The 22,465-nt window shown below is 36.8% G+C and overlaps 1 protein-coding gene across 2 annotated transcripts; it reads right to left on the reverse strand.

The window, feature by feature from the left end:
• Nucleotides 1-3,687: 3,687 nt before the first annotated feature.
• Nucleotides 3,688-21,585, reverse strand: cep170ab (centrosomal protein 170Ab). Of its 2 annotated transcripts, none has more exons than XM_051113129.1 (19): nucleotides 21,497-21,585; nucleotides 17,900-18,055; nucleotides 17,151-17,240; nucleotides 16,972-17,053; nucleotides 16,733-16,788; nucleotides 16,214-16,367; nucleotides 15,993-16,130; nucleotides 15,274-15,747; nucleotides 14,387-14,772; nucleotides 14,121-14,249; nucleotides 13,812-13,947; nucleotides 12,336-13,727; nucleotides 12,000-12,243; nucleotides 10,080-10,155; nucleotides 9,534-9,671; nucleotides 9,204-9,292; nucleotides 8,800-8,893; nucleotides 7,168-7,219; nucleotides 3,688-6,055 (listed from the first exon to the last, which is right to left on the reverse strand). In XM_051113129.1, the coding sequence occupies exons 2-19, from the start codon at nucleotides 18,002-18,004 to the stop codon at nucleotides 5,817-5,819; spliced, it is 4,074 nt and encodes a 1,357-aa protein (XP_050969086.1). In that variant the 5' UTR covers nucleotides 18,005-18,055; nucleotides 21,497-21,585; the 3' UTR covers nucleotides 3,688-5,816. The 2 variants fall into 2 exon arrangements, with proteins under 2 accessions (XP_050969086.1, XP_050969085.1); XM_051113128.1 differs by having other exon boundaries at nucleotides 10,050-10,155.
• Nucleotides 21,586-22,465: the final 880 nt, after the last annotated feature.

The raw sequence follows: 22,465 nt of genomic DNA on the forward strand, positions 1-22,465 counted from the left end.
TCATAATGTAAGCAGCGGTCGTGTTGTGAAGCCGAGTCTGTCAATAGAAACAGATGAAACAAACTACACTGAGAAAAATTTGGCGTATGGACAATTTTCATTCAGAAACTGCTAGAAAATTTGACACATTATTACAAAGAAATGACAACATAGATTCATATGAGAAATTTTGAAGTAAAGTTGTTTCAACTTAAAAAAAATAAGTGTTTGTGCTGCCTTAAAATTTTAAGTTTAGTCAACATGAAATGTTAAGTTGCACTACGAGAAAACATGGAATTTTGAGTTGAGTAAACTTAGAATTTTAAGGCAGCATGAACGCTTACCTTTTTTTTTTTTAAAGTGTGTAAAATGTACTCCAATAACTATTAGTGCTGTCAAATGATTAATCACAATTAATCGCATCCAAAATAAGTTTGTTTACATAATATATCTGTCTATACTCTGTATATTTATTATGCATATATAAAATACACACACACACACACACACTGTTTATATATATTTTTAAATATTTGCATGTTTTTTTATGTATATACTTATATTCATATAACTGATATTATATATAAATATTTTAAATATATAAACAAAATCTATTTTTCTTAAATATATACATAGGCGTCGCCATTTTAGGCCTACTCATTTTTAGATTGACTACTCAGCAACCCTGAAATTTTGCGATTAGCTCGAGAAACTGCACATGAATTCGAGATCGGCTCAGTCCACTTTAAATTTCATATGAAAATTGCGGCAAACTTCCTCCCCGTTTTTCAGTGCGTTGTTCAATCAGCAGGTTGTTCAAGTTGTGTGTTTATCGATAGATTGTTATAATATCTGCATCTGTGCAGTTTAAATACAGTTAACAAAATACCATGGGGGAGCAATCAGTTCCCCATCTACTGTAGTCTAAGTTTTCGCTGCGTTCACTCCTTATCACACCACAGCTGTTTTGTCGAGCGAAAGTGAAGCACATGTAAACGCATACTTTATGAAACGATCATGTTGCCTTTTTCATTTAAAAATGTAACTTTCAATATAATACATATTCCAATTCATGTGGCAAAGAGGTTTGCATACTTGAGCTAAGGAAAGAGGGTTGTGCTAGAAATGCTAACAGTAAAATTTTGTATTTGCACAATAAATAGTGTGAGATCAGGAAGACTTATTTGGCTTATTCAGTACTGAAATGTTATACCTACAGTGGAATACTGTAATAAGTGTACCCCTACTAGTCAAACATTTTTGATTATATATATACACTCATTGGGGGGGTGAGACCCTCTAAAATTAAAATTCTAGAATCGCACCTGGTATGTATTTTTAATATACATAGTAACTATGCATAGCACACACACATATGTTATGTAAACAAAATTTTTTATTTTGGTTTCAATATATAAGTATACATTTTAATATAAATTTCAAAATCCTTCTGCTTGCACACTTCTAATAAGAACTTCTAATAAGGCTGAAGTCTTCCACTTAACTGTAGGGGGCTCCAAAGTCGCAAAAATACAACAAACTACATAAAAAATCAATAAAAACATTCAAATCGATGAAGCTGCATTCACAACCGATTTTACTTCAATAATGTGGTGTATTTTTGAGTGAAACAGGACATTCAACAAGAGAAACGGATGGTGGCACAGTAAGTTGCCCTGGTGAAAAAAACAGCATATGCTGGTAGGTATGTTTTGATGCTGGAATGCTGGTTAGGTAGGTTTTGATGCTGGTTTACGCTGGTCCTTTGCTGGTTCATGCTGGTCCTTGACCAGCAACATGACCAGCAAAAACCAGCAAAGGACCAGCTTAAACAAGCATCAAAACCTACCTAACCAGCATTCCAGCATCAAAACATACCTACCAGCATATGCTGTTTTTTTCACCAGGGTGTGTATTAAAAAAAAAAAAGAACAATATTCCATTTTCATTTCATATTGACTTAAAGGATAAGAGCAGAGCTTATTCCTTAGTATATTTTCTGTGATCTCTGCTTCATTCTTTGCTTTCAAAGTAATTTCTTCAGACTGTGGTCTTTCCCACATGCTCTCTGCCATGAATACTAATTTCTCCTCCCATGGTCCGTTAGCATAATTAAACCAATGACTCAGCACTTTGTTTCCCACTCTCTGTTCTCCTGAAACACAATCAGACCCTCAGCAATAACTGCCCATCGACCAAATGCACAGAATATGTAAATGTCCTGTCCCTCTGTGTAACCGAAATCCTCCGGGAAGACGTGTGTCTTTCTGATGAGCAGCTGTTTGACTGATCTGTTGTGATTATCAAACACTGCGGAAAAGCTGTTATGTAACAAACATAAAAAACATACTCTGCGCAGTCCGTTTTCACACAAATTTACCTTTTTAAAAGCACAATAAGGCTCTGTGAGATACTGCATATGCTGTACTAAGAGATTAGTCAAAAAGTTAGTTAACAGCCTTTTTTTGCTCTAGCACATACCTGTTTAATGCAGGGCTAGTATAGAACAAAAGAGAGGATTAAGGAGTGCTGTATATATCAGGACTACATTACCTGAACTAAAGCCTCATGGGATTTAAAACTTAATTTATTTTAAAAGTCTTCATAGAGCACAAGGTGCCAATCAGTCTTGCCTTATCCTTGAAGTGAATGTGTGTGTGTTTAAAGGGTATAGACTAGGATAAAGAGGATGAGCAGCTTTATGTGCTATCACTTATCCCATTCAAACGTGACTTAGTATTTAACTATGCATATAGATAAGGCAGTTGTCTACTTCATTAATAGGTTAATTATTCAAGCTAACATGAGTCCTTGAAGGAGAAGTCCACTTACAAAACAAAGATTCACATATAATGTACTCACCCCCTTGTCATCCAAGATGTTCATGTCTTTTTTTCTTATGTTTTTTTTTGAAGAAAACATTTCTCCATATAATGGACTAATATGGTGCCCCGGTTTTGAACTTCCAAAATTTATCTAGTGTAACGAACGGTTGTTTTCATTAAAATAATACAATTTATATACTTTTTAATAACTCCCATCTCATGTTCTCCCTCGACTTCAAAATCGTCCTATATCGCTGTTTTACCTTTTTTGTTAAGGGTGTTTGATCTTCTTTACATGTTTACTTTGCAAAGACTGGGTTGGTACTTGTGCAGTGATGTAGGATGATTTTGAAATGATTTTTGAAGTTTTGAACATACCCTAACTATCTTGAGTCAGAATACACAGAGTTCAGGGAGAGAAAGGCAAGACGAGCATTTAAGATTAAAAAGTATTTAAATTGTGTTTTTAAAATTAAAATAACCAATCATTTTGCAAGATAAAACCCTTCTTCCTCAGCTGGGATTGCTCACAACCGCATTTGGGATCGTTTGAAGCGGCATTTAAACTATATTTTGGAAGTTCAAAATCAGGGCACCATATCAGTCCATTATATAGAGAAAAATGCAGAAATGCTTTCCTCAAAAAACAATTTCTTTACATCTGAAAGAAAGGATGACAAGGGGGTGAATACATTATATGTGAATCTTTGTTTTGGAAGTAGACTTCTCCTTTAATAATGCAACAGTTCCAAGCAAAACAGAATTTTATTATAGGTAGTATGATTTAAAACATATGCACAAAGTACTATTCATTTAATGTGTAACATTTTAGAAAACAAAGGCGAACCTTATATAAATAAATTATGACACAAAGCATCCAGGGATATGAAAGTTCTTTATTAAATCAATATTAGTTTTACATTCATGTGTAAACACCACTGGTATGAGGCAGACGGAAGCTAAGAGGTGAGAAAAATTACCATGCTACCTACCTAACCAGACGGCCTGCAGAGACATTTGACATAAAATGAGCCATTTTTCAATCTGTCAAAAGTACCCATTTCACAACACTCATTTCAACAGATTGATTGATTGGCATGTGCAAAATAACATGATGTTTAACGTCTACATCATCAGATAATGACCTTGATAATGGGCACTTCGTGACATAACAAGCTTGATTAACATCTGGGTAAATCCAGGCCTTCCTATTGGCTATCACATGGCAGAGACAACTTTAATATTCCTAATTGGTTATTATATATTTCCATATATGAATAGGGTATTCATGGAACATGGCAACTACAGGTAAGCAGTTACATTATAGTCTTAGGTAGTGAAAGGTATGCAGAGGAATGTTTTATGATTAAGTTTACAAAAGATAATCAAAGTGCTAAAGATCAAATTGAAGGACTGGTCCAAATAACAACACTGGATTTATACACTCCACATATTAGACTGGGTTGTTTCTAAGAATGCAAAAGAAGAAATGGTAAAAATGTATCAAATATAAATCAGTGTAATACACAGTTTAGCTTTGTCTTGACATATCAGCATTGTGATAAATCACAAATTCACTGTAGCAAAACAGCTGCAATATTGTCTTTTTAGATAATCGTTTTCAGTTAGTCAACCTTAGTGTCTAAAGATCTGATTGCACAGTAGATGTATTAAATATTTGGCAGAAATTGGCTGTAAATTTTTTCACTAAAATATGTCAGATATTGTTTTTTGGTTCACTGCTATGTAAACAGGGTCCAAACAAAATATAATAAAAATGAACAATGGCAAAATAAAGCCATGAAAATGTTTGCATTATTTTTATTTAAATATACACTATTATGTTCAAAAGTTTGAGGTCAGTTAAATTTATTTTTGTTTTTAAGAAATTAATACTTTTACTCAGCTAGGATGCATTAAAGTGATCAAAAGTGACAGTAAAGAGAGTTATAATGTTACAAAAAAAAGATATTTCAAATAAATGCTGTTCTTTTAAACTTTTTATTAATCAAAGAAAAATGTTTTAACAGGTTTTATAAAAAGATTAAGCAGCACAACTGCTTTCAACAATAATATAATTAGAATATGAAATGTTTCTTGAAAGTCAAATCCACAAATTTATTTTTCTTCCGGAGGATCATGTAACACTAGACAAGTAGATTAATGGCTGCTGAAAATTCAGCTTTGCCATCAAAGGAATAAATTACATTTTGAAACATATAACAACAGAATACCAGTTATTTTCAGTTGTAATATATGTTTTACTGTATTTTGGGATCAAATAAATGCTTTGTAAGTATAATATAAATCTCTGACCCCAAACTTTTAAATGTGTATATTGACAACAGGATCATTGCATATTGACATACAGTACACGTCATCATGAAATTTATTTTACTTATTTTAGTTTGGTGCTTTAATGTGAGAAATATTCCACATATGTGTCTCCACATGGAGCTCTGGAAAAAAACAACAACTCTATGCATCCTAGATAAACTTAAGATGGAAAATTCTCCTCTGTGGTAAAAGCTGTCAGACATATTTTCTTTAGTACATGGTTTGATTTGAATCACATATTATGTTCAAAATACCATCCAACTGGTCAATTTGGTGCTGGGAGAGTGTTAATTTTGAACCCCTTTGTGAAAAATTTGGCTAAACATGTGACAGTACACAGCATGATCTGAGCTTAACACTTTTACATATTCTTTCTGTTCAACATCCATGTGCTTAGCATCTTCTTGGGCACATCTACAGACAGACACTCAGAATAATTAATGCTTGTGTGCAGTAATTCTGACTACGGGTGTTATAGTTGATCGATATTTCAAAATATTTTCTTTAATTATTGAAAATATGTCCATGGATATACAGAATTCATGAAGCAAACTTTTAAATGCAGTGTCATATAGGAAGTTTAACAGCATACCTCACATTTATTCACATAAAAGTCCCGTTGACCTGGCTTTTGGAAACCAGTGCAGGATCTCAGTGTAAACTGTTCGGAGTAATTTAGTTTTGATCGGCAGTGTTCTGCTCTTTGCTCCTCTCCTGCAGGCCAAGATCTCGTTCTGCGACCTCTGAATAGGCAGAGGGCAATGCTGCCGTACTAGCGGACATGTCCACAGCCTGGTTGCCAGCTGGACCTTGTGAGCCAGGACTAACTCTGTTCTCAGCCATAAGTGGACTGGTCAGACCCAGACTGCTCAGAGCATCCAATGTGCCATCGGGGTCCACCATTATATCAATCACTGGAGATTGAAAAGTCACGAAAAAGGTATTTATTAGTATCTTATATAGAGATATATAGTCAATCACCAAAGCGACTAATAATGATCAATCACTTCAAGTAACAAACAAACAATCAATCTATGGATTTATACTCCTGGGACCTTGAAGCTCTGCCAAGAGCATTGGTTTGAAGTGAATTTCTCAGAAACTATAATAAATATAACCATAAATATAACATCACACATTTGAAGTCCCACTGTAACTTGAAAAAATTGTGTAGTTGTTAGTTATGACATTATATATGCAGGTTTAGTTTTGATGGATTCATCTGCTTTGTTTTAAATGACATCTCAAATAAGAAAATGTCACAGAAGAGAAGTTTTTTAACCAGAAGAACAGCTTTTAAATTCAGGCACTTTATATACTCTGTGCATAGAAAAACAGAAAATGCCAAAAAGATCATTTATAATAATTTATAATAGTAAAAAAGATGTTTATTTCAAAATAATGCTATTTTTATATGGTTTAAAATAGAATGTTTTCTAAAGGATCATGTGACACTGACAACTGGAGTAATGATGCTGAAAATGTGGCTTTGCATATCACAGAGTCTTCTTTTAAAAACAAAAAAAAAATCGTACCAACCCCACACTGTTTAATGGTGGAGTTAAAGTGTCAAAAACGGTTTGGAAATTGTGCCTGATTAAACTGTCAAAATGCAAAAATAGTATGGTAATGATGCCTGATAATGCTCTCTAAAGGCTGGAATAAACTTCATGACTTTAAAAGTCTGAACAGATTTTGTGCCTCTAGGCATCATACACTTGACAACTTTGTAAATGGTTACAAAGAAAAACTGGGCATCATACACTAAAAACTGTGGATCACACTCTAGTTGACTTTCAAGTAAACACTTTGAAATAAGAATAAGGTTTATTATAGTCTACTTTTTTTTTTTTTTTTTTTTTTTCAAACTAAAAAAGAATGGAAAAAACTTTTTTCACATCATACTAGAACACAAAGTTACAGTATAATGACCCTAAATACCAAAAACTTTATTTGGTCTCATGAGGTTATTGTATGGCAGACATTAAAAGTATGAACAAGACAAGAACACCTCAGTGCTGCTTACCTAGCAGCTGTCGTTCCACTCTTTTCAGATTCTGGAGTATGGAGGAAATCTCCTGAGAGTGATCAAATAAAAAAGACTCAATAGAAAACATTGGCTGCCAGAACTTATTTATAGGCAAATTAAATTTTTCAAACTTTTATTATATATACAGCTGTAGCTGTTCATTTCAGCTTCATAACACTAACATGCTTTTGGTTAAACTTATTATTTAAATATTATAGCACTATAAACTGAGAGTGTTTCATTTTATTTTATGTCAGCGCTAGGTCGTTGTGGTCAGCTTCTTCATTTCAGAAGTTTCAAGAGTTCAGTTGAGGCCAGTCTGCATTACAGCATTAGATTTACTGGCCTGTCATTGAGCAGAGGTGGTGCGCCTCAGGCCTAATCTGAACGGTGACAAACCATGAGTCAAAAGCTCAGTCTAATTAAACTGAGAGATTCTCAGCTGAAGCGGCTGTGATGTATGAACTCTGAAATCTACCAAAACATCAGGACAGCTTCACCATCAATGGACGAATAATCAATCTTGCTCCAAAAAAAAAAAAAAAATAAATAAAGAATCAGACCTCTGCTTTTAAATGGATGTATATATATGTGTGTGTGTGTATATATATATTTGCAACCTTGTTACTGACAACACACTCAACCAGTGTTGTGGGTAATGCATTATTACTTTTTCCAAGTAACTAGTAAAGTAACGCATTACTTTTTAATTGACAAGAAAATATATTGAGCTACTTTTTTCAGATAAGTAACGCCAGTTACTCCCCCCCATTTATTGATTAAAAGCTCTCCTGTTCCCATGTTGAGAGAAATCGGGAGTAAGATATCAGTTCTAGAATAAATGTGAACGTGCATTAATTCATCTCACTCACAAAAAACAGATTCAGTATTCCTCAAAATGAATAAAAACACTGAAATTCAACTCAGAATATGACGCAAACCTGCAATAATTAAATATGTTAAATAATACAAATATCATTTATGCATTTAATCCCATTTTATTAACAGATGTCTTTGCTGCCAACCTTTGATGATCCAATTCAACCATACTAATAAGCAAAAATGACTCAAGATAATCTAACATTTGTTTTCCTTTTTTTATTGCTGAAGAGTTGACATTTGTTTCTTCTGCAGTCTACTATACAGACGTGAATGTACTTTTCTTAAAGCCTGAGGCTTTTGGTGTGAAAAGGATTTTACATTTGCATTTTTACAACTTTTTATATTAAAAACAAACAAGCAAGCCCTGCCCCGATTTAAAAAGTAACGCAATACTTTCCATAAAATGTAACTAGGTAACGTAATTAGTTACTTTTTTAGGGAGTTACTCAATATTGTAATGCATTACTTTTAAAAGTAACTTTCCCCAACACTGCACTCAACCATTCAACATTTTTATTGATCATACCCAAATTTCCTTACAATGACTTTTTATCCAAAACAACAAACAAGGAAGGTAAATGGACATTACCACTAATGTGGAACACTTATGTATCCTATGACCCATTTTTCTCTCATTTTTGGGATTATTAAAAAATATGTATTTAAAAAATATTTAATTTGAAATAAATATTTTATTTATTTGATATTCTAAGTCTAATGATAAATGGTTTCTGACTGCTGTCTCACCTGATTAGAGGTTTTGAGGAGAGGCACCTCATTCTCTGCCTGCAGTTTGCTTTCAATCTCCTCCCACTTTCGATCTTTGTCTTTGAATAAAATCCTGCATAAATTATAATAAATCAAAACATGGCCTTCCAAAAGACCTTCCAGAACTAAAACTATGAATGTTGTACATAATAAAATCATATCAAGTTAAGGTCAAAAATGCACAAAGACCATTATCATAAATATTCCCTGAACACGATTTTAACTTGCACATAAAATGCTAAAATTTCAATGTAAAATGTCAGTCAGTTGTTTAATTTTTTTAAATCCAACTGATTACACAATTTATTAAAAATGATTAAAATATACACATTTTGCCTTATTTATTGATTGATTTATTTTTTTTAAAAAAAAGAGTGGTGTACCTGATTTTGTTGGCTGTCTTTTCCATGGCCTGTTTGATTTTTGCTGATAGCTGGGAGACTGATGCCAACAGCAAACTGTCCAGCACACCCTGTAAATGCAGAATAAGCAGAGAGTGCCACTTTTATGCTGTCAATGTAAAAAATAAGATGCATTCAGAGACACATGTCAAGATACTGCTTTCTATTATGACAAAAAAAAAAAATTTAATTCAGCGCCCTCTTGTGGAACACAAGTAACTAAATAAATCAGAGCTTCCAGTAACAGATACAATCATGATGTTAGCTAATGGGATGCAAGCTCTTAAGATTTTCGAGATTCAGAAGATTTACCTCCTCTCTGCTCCAGGTCCTGCGGCGGATGGCACGGGAATCCTGACTGCTGATAGCACCGCGAGGTCTTAGTTCCACACCTCTGCCACTGATCTCTGGAGCACTGCCCAGAACATCCTCAAACACACGGTCCTCAACCTGAGAGAGACCGCAAGATGATTGCATATATCACTGATTATACACTGCAGTAAGTTTTTGTTATTTTCTATATTAAAAAATCAATTAAACATTTAACAATCCTGTGTTTAAACAATATTAAATGTAATACATACATTGTCCTATTATCCTATATTCTCAAAATAACACCATTGAACTGCGATCTCCCGAACGTCAACATGCAAGCACTCATTTATTTAACTACTGAATTAATTCTGTGAACAATGCACAGTATGCAAAACCAAAGTCTTTCACAGCCTTGTCGATATGTATTGATATACACCTCTACAGGCACCAAAGAATTAAATGGCCCATATAAATACATAGAAGGCTCTAGTAATGATGCCGATGTATTCTCACTGAAGCTGCGGGAGCAGAGGAAGGACTAACGGAGTCAATCTCTCCAGCGACGTCATGGATCTCACGTGCTAACATGGCCAGATCCTTAGCCAGGTCTTGACTGATTCTGTAACAAAGGAATGCAAAAGATTAATGATCTAAATCAATAATTTACTAGATCAGCTTTTTGTATTATAAGTAAAAGATTTTACTTATAATGAAAGGCAGCTGACAAGACCTTTTAAGGCATAAGCAGTGATGGGCAGCAGCATCACTAAAGATGAAGAAGCTATTAGTGGTAGTTGGAGAGGAGAGAGCTGAACAGGATCAGGAAAGTACCTGCAGTGCTGCTGCACCACATGTCGGATCGCTGCCCACAAAGGTATAGATCTGATACAAGCTATTGTTTTGAGTTTCAGTCAGCAGGAGTAGTTCCAACATACACTGGTATTTAAAAGTTTAGGGTCAGTACGATTTTTTAAAGACATTAATAGCAAAGATGTGTTCAACTGTGTGACAAATGTGACAGTAAAGACATTTAGAATATTACAAAACTTCAACAAAATTTTAAATAAATGCTTTGTAATCAACAAATGTAACCCTGGATTACAAAATCAGTCATAAGGGTCACTGGAATCTGAGAGTGCAAAAAAATCTAAATATTGAGAAAATCACCTTTAAAAATTTTAAAATTTAAAAATTACATTTTGATATATTTGCAGTAGGTAATTTACTAAATATCTTCATGGAACATGATCTTTACTTAATATCTTAATGATTTTTGGCATAAAAGAAAAATCTATCATTTTGACCCATACAGTGTATTACTGCCTATTGCTACCATAGGATTGCTACTAATATATCCATGCTACTTAAGACTGGTTTTGTGGCCCAGGGTCACATATTAGAACTATTTCTGAAGGAACAAGTGACACTGAATACCTGAATGGTACACTGAATGGTAGTGTAAATGACTCTTCACATATTGGGTGAAAACACATGCACATCCTATAAAAACTTTTAAATGTAGTTTTATGCTGGTTTCCTATAAAAGTATTTTATCTTTCCAATATATAGTGATGTCACATTATTATTACTTTATCACCTCAAAAAACAGACAAGCACAACAAATTGCAATATAATATTTTTACACCTTTGTTGGGCATGTTTTTAGTAAACTTGAACAAATCACATTACATCACGGGCTATATTAGCTAGTTCTATCAGGGGCCAGTTGCATAAACCACTATGCACTATGTTAAGACTCAGTCTTAAAAACTAGTTTTACCAACTAGCAGTAGACAAGTGGTAGTTGGTAGGAGATTCAAATTCTACCTTTTTGTAACTGAATTTACAAAAAAAAGTTTTAAAAAATATTTAAAATAGATGGCTGACTTTGTAAGAATGCCAAGTTCTATTTTAAAATTCTAGATGACGCAGGATGATGGGTCCTTACTGCAAACTGAGTGTTAAACTACTTGTCACAAGCTGATTGGTTCATGTTGCATATGCAGCCAATGAGCTTGCAGCTTTGCATTTAAATGGCTGGTTAGCATTCACTAGAGCATTTCGCAGCGCGCTTTCAAAGTTCCTTTGAAACCCTCCACCTTCCCTAGCTCCACCTGTATAGATCTGCTATGGGTTATATGCTATTTGTGCAGCAGCAGTATGTCTTCAGTACTCACAGCATCATATCGGTGTATGTATTGGCAGTAGCAAGCTCCTGTACTTGCTTTGCTGCAGCAGCAGCAATAACCAACAGAAGCAGCAATTCAGCAGTGTAGCAGATCTATTCTGGCGAGATCAAATACATTAAGATTGTCATATCCATTACTATGCTAAAGTCTTCGGAGAGTTGTCATGATAGAACTAGTCTAAGCAGTTTATGCAACCGGCCTCAAATTTTTGTAGTTTGTGGTTTAACTTGCTGTATTTCTGAGTAGCTTGCTGGCACATGCTGTTTGCTATTACCTGGCAATCTCCTCACTGTGGGCGGTCCAGTCTCTCATGTAATCATCCTGTTCCCGGCTAGACTGGTGTCGTAACATGGAGATGCCTCCAGGGCTGGGTGTTGCAGGGGCTGAACCCCCTAGCTGGGTCACCCGTGGAGCCACTGGACGCAGGCGAGTGTGTTGAGTGGGGTGACGGTTGGAGCCATACTCATCCTCTGAGGTAGAAGCGTATTCGATAGGTACCCGGCGCCATCTTCCACTAGCTATAAAGATGACATATAACAGATCAAGATTGTTTTAACTTATTTTTTTAGCCAGTTATCCTTTCTAGTACATTTTTACCCAAAAGCCTGACCTGCAGGTGTACTTTGAACATAGGGAGTACCAGGACACTTATCGGGCAGTTTGGAAGCGCTGTTAGCTCTTGCTCTAGGGACCGCGGCAGAGGAAGAGGGCGCTGTAGAGCGGAGACCAAGCCGCAGTACGCTTTCCGGGGCAGGGCGTGGAACGAAGCCCCTGATCTTGCCGGATGTAGCCTCCGAGTCACTCCGAGCTGAAGGAGAGCCCACTCGTGGCCTCCGTGGCTGAGCAAGGGCTTCAATCCGAGAAAGGGTCCTGCGCCCAGCTGAAGGCCTTGATGCAGAACTGGCAGTAGAGGCCTCTGAAGCAACAGACATACGATCGACATCAGCGAGGTCAGTGTCAGAAGCTTCGCCCAGTCGTGCACGGCGAAGAAGGGAAGCCCGTGTGGGTCTGGGTCGTGGAAGGGTGGTTGGTTTAGAGCTGGTGGGTGCAGGAGCTACGGCCGTCTTTGCTCCTCTGGTTTTGCCACTTGTTGGCTCTACCTTAGAGCTGGTATTTTGACCCCGGGCCTGAGGTCGTTTTATTGTAGCATCCTGGGTAAGAGAAGAGCTCAAGTCATCATCTGTCAGGTCGAGAGACGTCCAAGCTCTGGAACCAGCTGAGCCAGAGGGCTGAGCTTTGCCTTTCCTTTCGGTGGCACTGATGTTTTTATTGGTTGTTTCACGGCCTGGACCTCCAGCTGATCGTTTCCTTTGGGCTGTCTTACGGCCTCCTTCTCCTCCAGCTTGGCTGACCGTGCTTGTTGTATCAATGTCAGATTCAGGTGAGACAGATCCCTCTAGGGAGTAGCTCGGTGGATCTGCAAGGTCTGATAAAGTGGTTTCCAGAAAAGCAGCCACGGCCTCTGAGTCTTTTAACATGGTGGCAGCATCAATGCCCTCACTGATGACTCCCATGGGCTCAACCCTGGGCTGGGTTGAGGCACCAGGCCCATCGATGCAAGGTATGAGCTCTAGAGGAACATTAACACTCGGCCGTTCCACTGTAAAGCTCTCTTGCCTCAGTAGCGGCTTCCCTGTCTTCTCTCGGTCCTCATCTCCTTTCTTTCGTTTCCCATCATCTTGTTTCTTCTCGGTCTGTCTAGCTTGAGCTCCTTGTTGACCGACTTTACTCTGGATTCTGGGCGGAGTTGGCTTGTTCACTTTGGACCGATCTACCTCTGTGCTAGCGGAGGCAATTCCTGAAACTCTTTGCCCAGTTTTAGAGATTCTATTGATCTGATCTACTTTTTCCTGAAGCTCTAGATCCTGTTTCTCAGATGAAGGAGCTTTTCGTCTGGATTGGCTATGTGGATTCATAGCAGGAGGCAGTGGATCCATAGCAGTGTCTTCAGAGGGGAGCTGCGGGAGGGTCCTTCTTTTACGTTCAGATGCACTGATATCAGCTGTTGCAAAGAAAGAAGATCTGTTAAAATTGAACTGTAATACAAAACCAAAGTGTTTTATGAGATGTTTGACAGGCCTTGAACCTTTTTCTTCTGTGCAAAGGATAGTGGGTTCAGCTCCGGATCCCTCGGGATCAGTCCGTATATGACTTGCAGCTAGACTAGCCCACTGTGAGACCCACCTTGGACCTCCTACTACAACCAAGTCATCTGGTAGAACCTTAACATAAGAATAGACAGTACTTTTTTTAATCTGAGAAACAAATGATTGAGACAACTTGGAAAGCTTTGTGGTTCTATTAAGTCTACAAAGTATATTTTAAAACTGATATGGAATATCTTCAAGGAATTTATAATATTTTCAGAATAGAATGCCAATTATTACTGATATACCTCTGCACCAACATAACCAGCTTGTCTGGTTTCCATGGCTCCAGATCTTGGACAGATGGTTCCTCTGTCTCTCTGGTGTTTTGGAAAACGCAGTTTAGTCAGAGCTTGGTTATCCTCCACCCCAAAAACCTAAAACATAACACATTCAGAATCATTTTTGCATATCAGCAGCTAATAGTCATTGCCATTTTACAAAGGACTCCAAGTTCGACATCTTCAAACATATAATGTAAGAAAACATAATTTCTGTACTTCTGCAGGTCTACCTTATCAATCATACGCCTGGCCTCTTCCTCCTCAGCATTGCCATTTTCCAGCTCAATGGTGTAGGTCCCTCTATCGCTTTGGTCATCTATATGTCCCCTATTTGAAGTCTCTTGAGACCCAGTGCTTTGCTCTCTGGGCACGTTGGCTTTCTGTGGCGAAGAACGTTGAGCTGTTTTGCCAACTTCACCCCCTACCGGTGCCATCTTTTTAGCTGCAGATGATGGTTTGTGCTGGAAGAGATCTTCCCTCCCACAGAAAGGGCCTTCTGTCCTCTGCACGCCCTGCCTTCCTCTATAACGCTCCTGCAGAAACGCCCTCCGGCTACTGAGCTGCTCTCCCAATGCATTCTCTGAGTCACTCTGTGTGCCATCCTCATGTTTACTGCCTGAAAAAGAGAGAGAGAAACATACAGAAGGATGGTCGAAAGCACATGACCAGTCACCGGTGACTGCAGCCAACAGTGTCCAGAAGGCATTTTATCATTCATAGGTCAAAGATATTTCACTCATTTATTGTCAGCATCTCTTAATTTATTCAAAAATACACAAAATGCAATTCTTTCATTCAATAAAGTATTCTTCATTTCTAAATAAAAATTTATAAACTTTTTAAAGGGTGTCATTTAGTAAGGCAATTTCAAAGTGATGCCAACAACAATTTATTTTCTTCCATGTCAGTCAAAGAAAAAAAAATCTCAAATAAAGTTATTTTTGTTTTCTTTGCACACAAAAACGTATTCTCGTAGCTTTATAAAATTAAGGTTGAACCACTGATGTCACAGGGACTATTTTAATGATGTCTTTACTACCTTTTGGGGTTTTGAAAGTGGTTGCATTGCATTTCATCAAAAATATCTTAATTTGTGTTCTGAACAAAACGAACGAACCTCTAAGGCTCTTCAGCTGAACCGGGACATCACTCTTCACGCTGTCTCCGTCATCCTCAGCAACGGATTCAGAGCGAGCAAGTGGCAGCTCATTCTGTGCCAGCCAGTCTGCTACCTTTACCTCTGCTGCCACCATGGCGGCCTGCAACGCACACAACTCCTCCCCTGCCCCTCGTTTCGGCCTCTGTCGATGGTCTTGAGTGCTCTTTGAAGCTCGCTCTTTACCCTTCCCAAAAGCCACTGTGTCAAACTCAATAGTGAAGGATGCATGTCCATGTGCTCCGCCCTCCGATGCAGGGATTGTGGAAGCTGACGCAACCGCCTCTGAACTATTAGGGAGGCTTTCTCCTGTGTCTCCCCCTACTGGAGGAGTCTCCTTACAGGGGATCTCAAAATAGCTTGGCTCCTGGGTTCCTAAATTCTGTGTTGTGGCTCCTGGTCCTACTGGCGGCTTTGTTGCAGTGTCCTTACGGCCTGCATGAATGCATAACATCAGCAAGCGAAATCAAATTCATGAAATCAGACCAAATGAACTAGACAACAATGTAGCTGTCACTGGGGCAGTACCTCTTCAAAAGGTGCACCTTTGTGCCTTATTTACCCCTAAAAGGTGCATATTAGTACCTCATATTATTATCTTAATGCAACATACTACTAGCTTTTGAAAGGGTACTGCCCCAGTGACAGCTTTTGTACCCTTTATTGCAAGTGTATCCTACCTGCTTCACATCTAACTTGTTTTTGCTCAGAGGCCTTTGCATCGTGCTTCCCAGAATTTTCATCATCTGCGTCCCCGTCCCCCCACCAAGATGGCTGTCCATAAAGAGGGGTTCCTCTGTGGAACACAGCTATGTCTCCTGTTGAAAATTTGAGATGTTTTGAGTTTGGTAAGCTACATGTAACTCTTTGTAAACTCACATTCAACCCATCTTCTACTCACCTGACAACTTCTCTTCTGGTTTTGGTGGTGGTTCTAAAGGTCTGGCCTCAGCATCTTTTCCTCCATCTGCCCCTTTGACCTCTGGGCTTTTGGTGCTTTCCCCAGATGGTGAAGGCTTCTTGGTTAACTGGAGTTGACTGGTGAACTTTTCATGCTGTCCATGTACGTGAAAGTAAGAAAGTCAACAATACAGGCCTGATATTAATCACATATTGACAAAGATTAAAGTCTGTAATCAATCAAAGGTTTTTGAAAGAAATCTTATATGCTCACCAAGGCTGCATTTATTTTATAAAAAATACAGTAAATACAGTAATATTATGAAGTATTATTATCATTTAAAATAACTATTTTGTATTTTAATATATTTTAAAATGCAATTTCTTCCTTCATGGCAAAGCTACATTTTCAGCATCATTACCAAAGTCTTTAGTGTCACATAATTCTTTAGAAATCATTCTGATTTGATGTTCAAGAAACATTGCTGCTTAATATTTTGCGTTACTGCATTTTTATTACCTTCAGCGCTTCCTCTGGAACATGTAATTCTCCACGCACCACAGTAAATAGGTTGGTATGTAAGATGGGTTAAGGAGAAAACAAAATATATAGAAATGCAAATGCATGGATAGAATTGGTCCAAATATATAGTATTTACATATGACATACTTTTGTCATTTTTAAAATGCATTGTACAAACCAACTAAAGTGTAACAAACTAAACAATTAAAATGTGCTTCATTTTACATCTGAAAGGATATCATAGCCAAACCGTAGCTTGTCACCCATTTTCAAAGTAATATACTGCTGTTCCTGTATACGTACATCATTAACAAATGTCTACAGGAGAGAAAAGGAGGTCAGCTGTCACCATATGCTTTTCATCATACCAGCGAAGACATAATGAATATCTATTATGACTGGACACATTTCTCACCCCATTCAAGCTGCCCAGGTCTTTAACTTTATGTTCATCTGTGGCTACTTCATAATTGATGACGGCGTGCTGCTTGTCTACACTACGAGACTGGGATTTAAAGAAAAGATAATGGATAATGGGAATAAATAATATGCTGCATAACAAGTTTGTGGAATTCTAGGTGAAGACAGGAGGAAATTATTTTTGAATTCTCTAAAGAATTCTGCATGGCACTTCACACAAATAGTACAAAATATTGGCTGAAACTCTCATACAACATTTACTTGATGGTTACTAATAATAATAACTTTATTTTTATATATAACGCCTTTCTCAAGGCGCTTTACCTAATAAAACAAACAAGTAAAAATCCAACACACACATAACAACCAATTAAAAAAAAAAAAGATATAAAAATCTTTTTATATATTTTAAACGTATCCTTTTTTACAATCCAGCAATAAAGAGCATAAATATTACAATTTCTAAAATACAGGGTTAAATTAAACGATCACTGGTTTTGGAAAACAAGGTTGATTGGCTGTGCATGACAGACATTTGACACATTTATTGGTTTGCCTACTTTTCATGGTATGTTAATTTTATGTTAGATTATATGATATGCTTATCGAACACAAAACATGATACCCTATTCATGGAAAGTGTCATATACACTATGCACAGTTATGGATCCAGGGAGAGCTGACTCTAACCTTGAAGCGACAATGACATTCTCCTGCTTGTGTATAGTCAAGTGATCAAGTTACCTGTAGCATAAGCTCACAGTCGTCCCGTCCCACAAAGATCATTTCCCGGGGAAGGCGGTGCCTTGTTCCCCCACCACTCACCAAGAACCAGGATGTCAAACTCATCTTGACTGAACCAGGCCTCCTCTTTTCCTCCTGTTCTCTCTTTAGGTCATTCTGTTGAGAGGTCAGAGAAGAACTATTGCTAACAGTTCAGTTACATTCTGGTCAATTAATTAGAAAAGCTCAACTCAACTTGCATGAGGTATATAGAGGAAATAATGTATCTACTGTACAACATGAGTCACTATCAGCAAATACCGCACATAAGCTGATAATGCCTAGTCTTAACTACAACACAATAACAATAAATGGGGCTTTTGGAACTATGCTTTCTATAAGTTTGATTTATTTAAAGAGTAGTCCATGAGACTAAATACACCCTGTGGAAATGAATTCCCTCATTCCTGAAAAAATTGGATAATTTATTGCAGCACCAGACAAGCAGCTGACTCCTCTAACAACTTAAACAATGCACCTCTTTCCTTTCTAAAAGGATGAACTCAGTGTCTCTTCTTTAAGGCTTTCAATATTTTGAGCAATTATAAATGTGTCTTTTAACCAGTGAAGGGGGAAAAAAAAACTAAAATTAGTGGTGATTAGAATTATATCAATGAAAAAGCGTACAATGATGCATTTTATTTAACGGCGCCTTTCAAAACACCCAAGGTCACCTCACAGATAGGAAGAATAATTAATAAAAAATACAAAATTACTACACAAAACAAAACAAACAACAAACACTTCATATTTAAAAATAAAATACAATAAAGACTGAAAAACATATTATTAAAAAGCCTGTATAAAAAGATACGTTTTAAGACGTTTTTTAAAAGTCACCAAGCAGTCGCTGTTGCGGATATCAAGGGGAAGAGAGTTCCATAAGCAGGGGGCAGCATAGCTAAAGGATCTGGCACCCATAGTAGTTAATCGAATCCGAGGTACCACAAGAGAAATTGAAGATGAGGATCTAAGAGCACGTGAAGGGGTGTAAACCTGAAGAAGTTGAGTGAGATATTGAGGTGCAAGATTATGAAGTGCCTTGTATGTGAGTAGCAAAATCTTGAACTCAACTCGATACTTTACTGGAAGCCAGTGCAATAACAAAAACACCCTGAGAATAATTTCATGATGTCTTGTTCGTAAACAAGTTCTTTTAAACCGCCACTTCTCAGTGAATCTTTTGAACCAGTTTATTAAATCAAACTTGTTTGAATCAGTGGCTCGCAAATAATTCAAACACCTGACTCCTTACTCACACAACGAATCATTTAAAACGTGTTCTCATTCCTGTTTCAGATACTTTTAGTACACAGCGAACTAAAGAGCACTGATATACCTATGATCGATTAAAACATAGTGAAAAAGTCCTCTTTTCTTGGGATGAAGCCAAGAAGTCATTGCTTGTGAACGACTCTGTACTGTATCAAAACATCAACAGCAAACAAAAATTAAAATGGCATTACAATGTTTTTTTGGTAGGCTACCTGACAGTACCATCGTTTTACCATTTGAATGATACCATGTTGAATGAGTGCTTAAACGTATATATTTTTTTCATCAGTCATCGGATGCCCATTTTCCACAAGTTGATATGATTCTTTAGGGTCTTAATGAAAAGTGTATAACATACCTTGGATAAAATTTCTCAGTGGTAGTGTAAAACAACATCCTTTTTATCTTGTCAAAAACAGCTCTGTTCACAGCAAGCTGTTTTGGTGCATGTCCCTTTATATGATAATGAGCTCTGCTCACCCCGCCCCTCTCTGCCGTCAGGTGACTAGTGGTTTTCTTTGAGACTGTAAACTTTATCCGCATTTAGCCGTGGAACTTGCTAACTAACACATTATAAGGAAAGGCGATTTGTAAAGATTCATATAAAAAAAAAACAAAAAAAAAACTGCATACTCATTTCCTCTGTAAGTGAAGCTGGATCACAAATGTTTTACACAATCACACATTTAGGGGTGCATTCCCTTCAAAAACAAAAGTAATCCTCTGCGTTATCAGCGACTCAGATGTCGGGAGTAAATGACAACTGCTATGTTCATTATTACATCCAACAACAAAACACCTCAACTGATTAGGAGACATTCTTGTCTACTCCTGCTCTGGCATCGAAACAATGGCGGACAATTTACAGTTCACTCAGCTCACTCAGGGCGAATTTAAGGTAAGACGGCCATGTCAATCAAGAATCATGGGGTCACACAGCCAAGAATTTGAGAATGGCTTGATTTGAGAAAGGGGTTATTTATAGGGATTTAAAAAAAACAGATATTTTGTAAAATTCCTACTGTAAATATATGAAAACTTAATTTTGTATTAGTAATATACATTGTTACGAACCTTATATTTGGACAAGTTTAAAGGCAATTTTCTCAATATTTTGATTTTTTTGCACCCTCAGATTCCAGATTTTCAAATAGTTTTATCTCGACCAAATATTGTCCTATTCTAACAAACCATACATCAATGGAAAGCTTATTTATTCAGCTTTCAGATGATGTTTTGTGATCCAGGGTCACATTTATGTTCAAACAACATTTAAAAGTGAATATTGCATCCAATGACCCTTTTAAGAAATTAACTTCTGTGGACCAAAGTGGAGAAACACTACATTTTTGAGAATGGGACCTGTGATGAAATTGCAGCTGGAATTACTTTGCCACAGAATGAATGAGCTCAGTTCAATTTATATGTCAAAATCATGATTTGAACAACGGGAGTCAGATCTTCAATTCTGCATTCTGGCCAACCCTGAGACACTGCATAGTGACAAGTGATATGACTCAATATGACTGTAGCAATCCACAAGAGACAAATAAGGGAGCGTATCAGGAAGATGATGCATCAGAAAAATGAGACCAATTAACAAAACATTTTCATGTCATTTTAGTCCATCTGCAGACTTCCCGTTAACTGTAATGCTAGAATTTCCATTCTCATTTCCGTAATGCGAAAAATGTCTACTTTCTAGAATGGATAAATGAATAAATAAGCCTGATTTTCTTTTATTAAAATGTAGCGTGTTTTTTAGTATTTGAGCTGAAATATAGTTTAGAATCACCTTATATGCATATGTGCAGCATCATCATCTAAAGAAGCAGCGCATCATTTGCGTGTGAACGGAGCGTCAGTCTCCGCCTCTGCCTTCAAGCACTGGCCTTGTTCTGCACCGGTAATGACAGATCTGATGTTTATTCTAAGAGACAGTCGCTCACTATATACACCCAGCGTATATTTCAATACACGCTTCTTTTATACGTAGCGGTGCGCATTTATTTACACTAACCATATATATCACGCTCGTGAGGTGAAGCCTATAAATCGACGCAGGTATAGGCCTAAATGTATTTAAATAAGCGTGCTGCTGTTTTCATCACGTATCAGACGCCGTTAGAGACCTCTAGTCCGTAATAGGCCGGATCGGTCGTCTCTAGAGCTCATGACAGCCAATTACTCGTTTCCATCATGCAAAATATTTGCTCATAAAATTAAAACCGAATATGTTCATCAAAATTGTGGTTAGTGTATAAAACACGGAGCATCACCTACCTAATAAATCCCAATGTATTTATTCCATAAATGACATCCGTCTGCTCTTCTGCGCGGAGCAGCGCTGCTCTGCCCATCCCAGTCTGAGGTGCAGCTGCGCGTCTTGACGCACGATGGCGCTGCGGTGTCAAGAAAGAACAAGATGACAAGCGCTCCTTGTGGTCAGCATACATGATTTTCATCCTATGTTTGTGCTTACTTTTGTTCGTGCGTTTGTCAGTATTTAGACAAAAGATAATTAATGTTAGAATGTTGAATTATGGACGCAAGTATAAGCATTTTTTTTATTTGAACAAATTTCTAATATATTACTATATTAGAACAAGACCTACACAAGACCTAGAGACTTGAATAGCATCGACAACAAAAGAAAAATAAATATGTACAATTAAATAAATACAATACAAACAAAAGACAAAAAAGTATATTATTCCAAAACGTCTTAATATTAATACAATAGTGTGGTATTCTTACTGAAAGTCAAAGATTTGCAAAACAACTCACAATTCAATAACACGTAATCCAATAAAAAATTAGAAGATTATTGGTAGGTCTATTTGGTTTTACTCTTTAAACTCCTTAAACTTCAGCTTTTCGCCATTGATGGAATACACTGTAAAAATTAAAAAACACAATTTGTTGAGTCAGCTTAAAATAATGTGTTACCCTGCTGCCTTAAAATTTTAAGTTCAGTCAACTAAAATAAGTTTAGTCAACTTGAAATGTTAAGTTGTACTAAGTAACGACTTAGATGTGTTTGCTAAACTTAACAGATGGGTAAGTAACCCAGCTGCCTTAAACTTTTAAGTTGATTCAAATCAAATATCTAAGTTGTCACTTAGTATAATTTAACATTTGAATAAACTTTTTTTGAGTTGACTGAACTTTAAAATTTTAAGGCAGCCAGGTTACAAATTATTTTAAGTTGACTCAGCAAATTGTTTTTTACAGTGTAGACAATAAATTAAT

This window comes from Labeo rohita, chromosome 6 (genome assembly GCF_022985175.1).
Source record: "Labeo rohita strain BAU-BD-2019 chromosome 6, IGBB_LRoh.1.0, whole genome shotgun sequence".
In the NCBI taxonomy this organism is placed as follows: domain Eukaryota; kingdom Metazoa; phylum Chordata; class Actinopteri; order Cypriniformes; family Cyprinidae; genus Labeo; species Labeo rohita.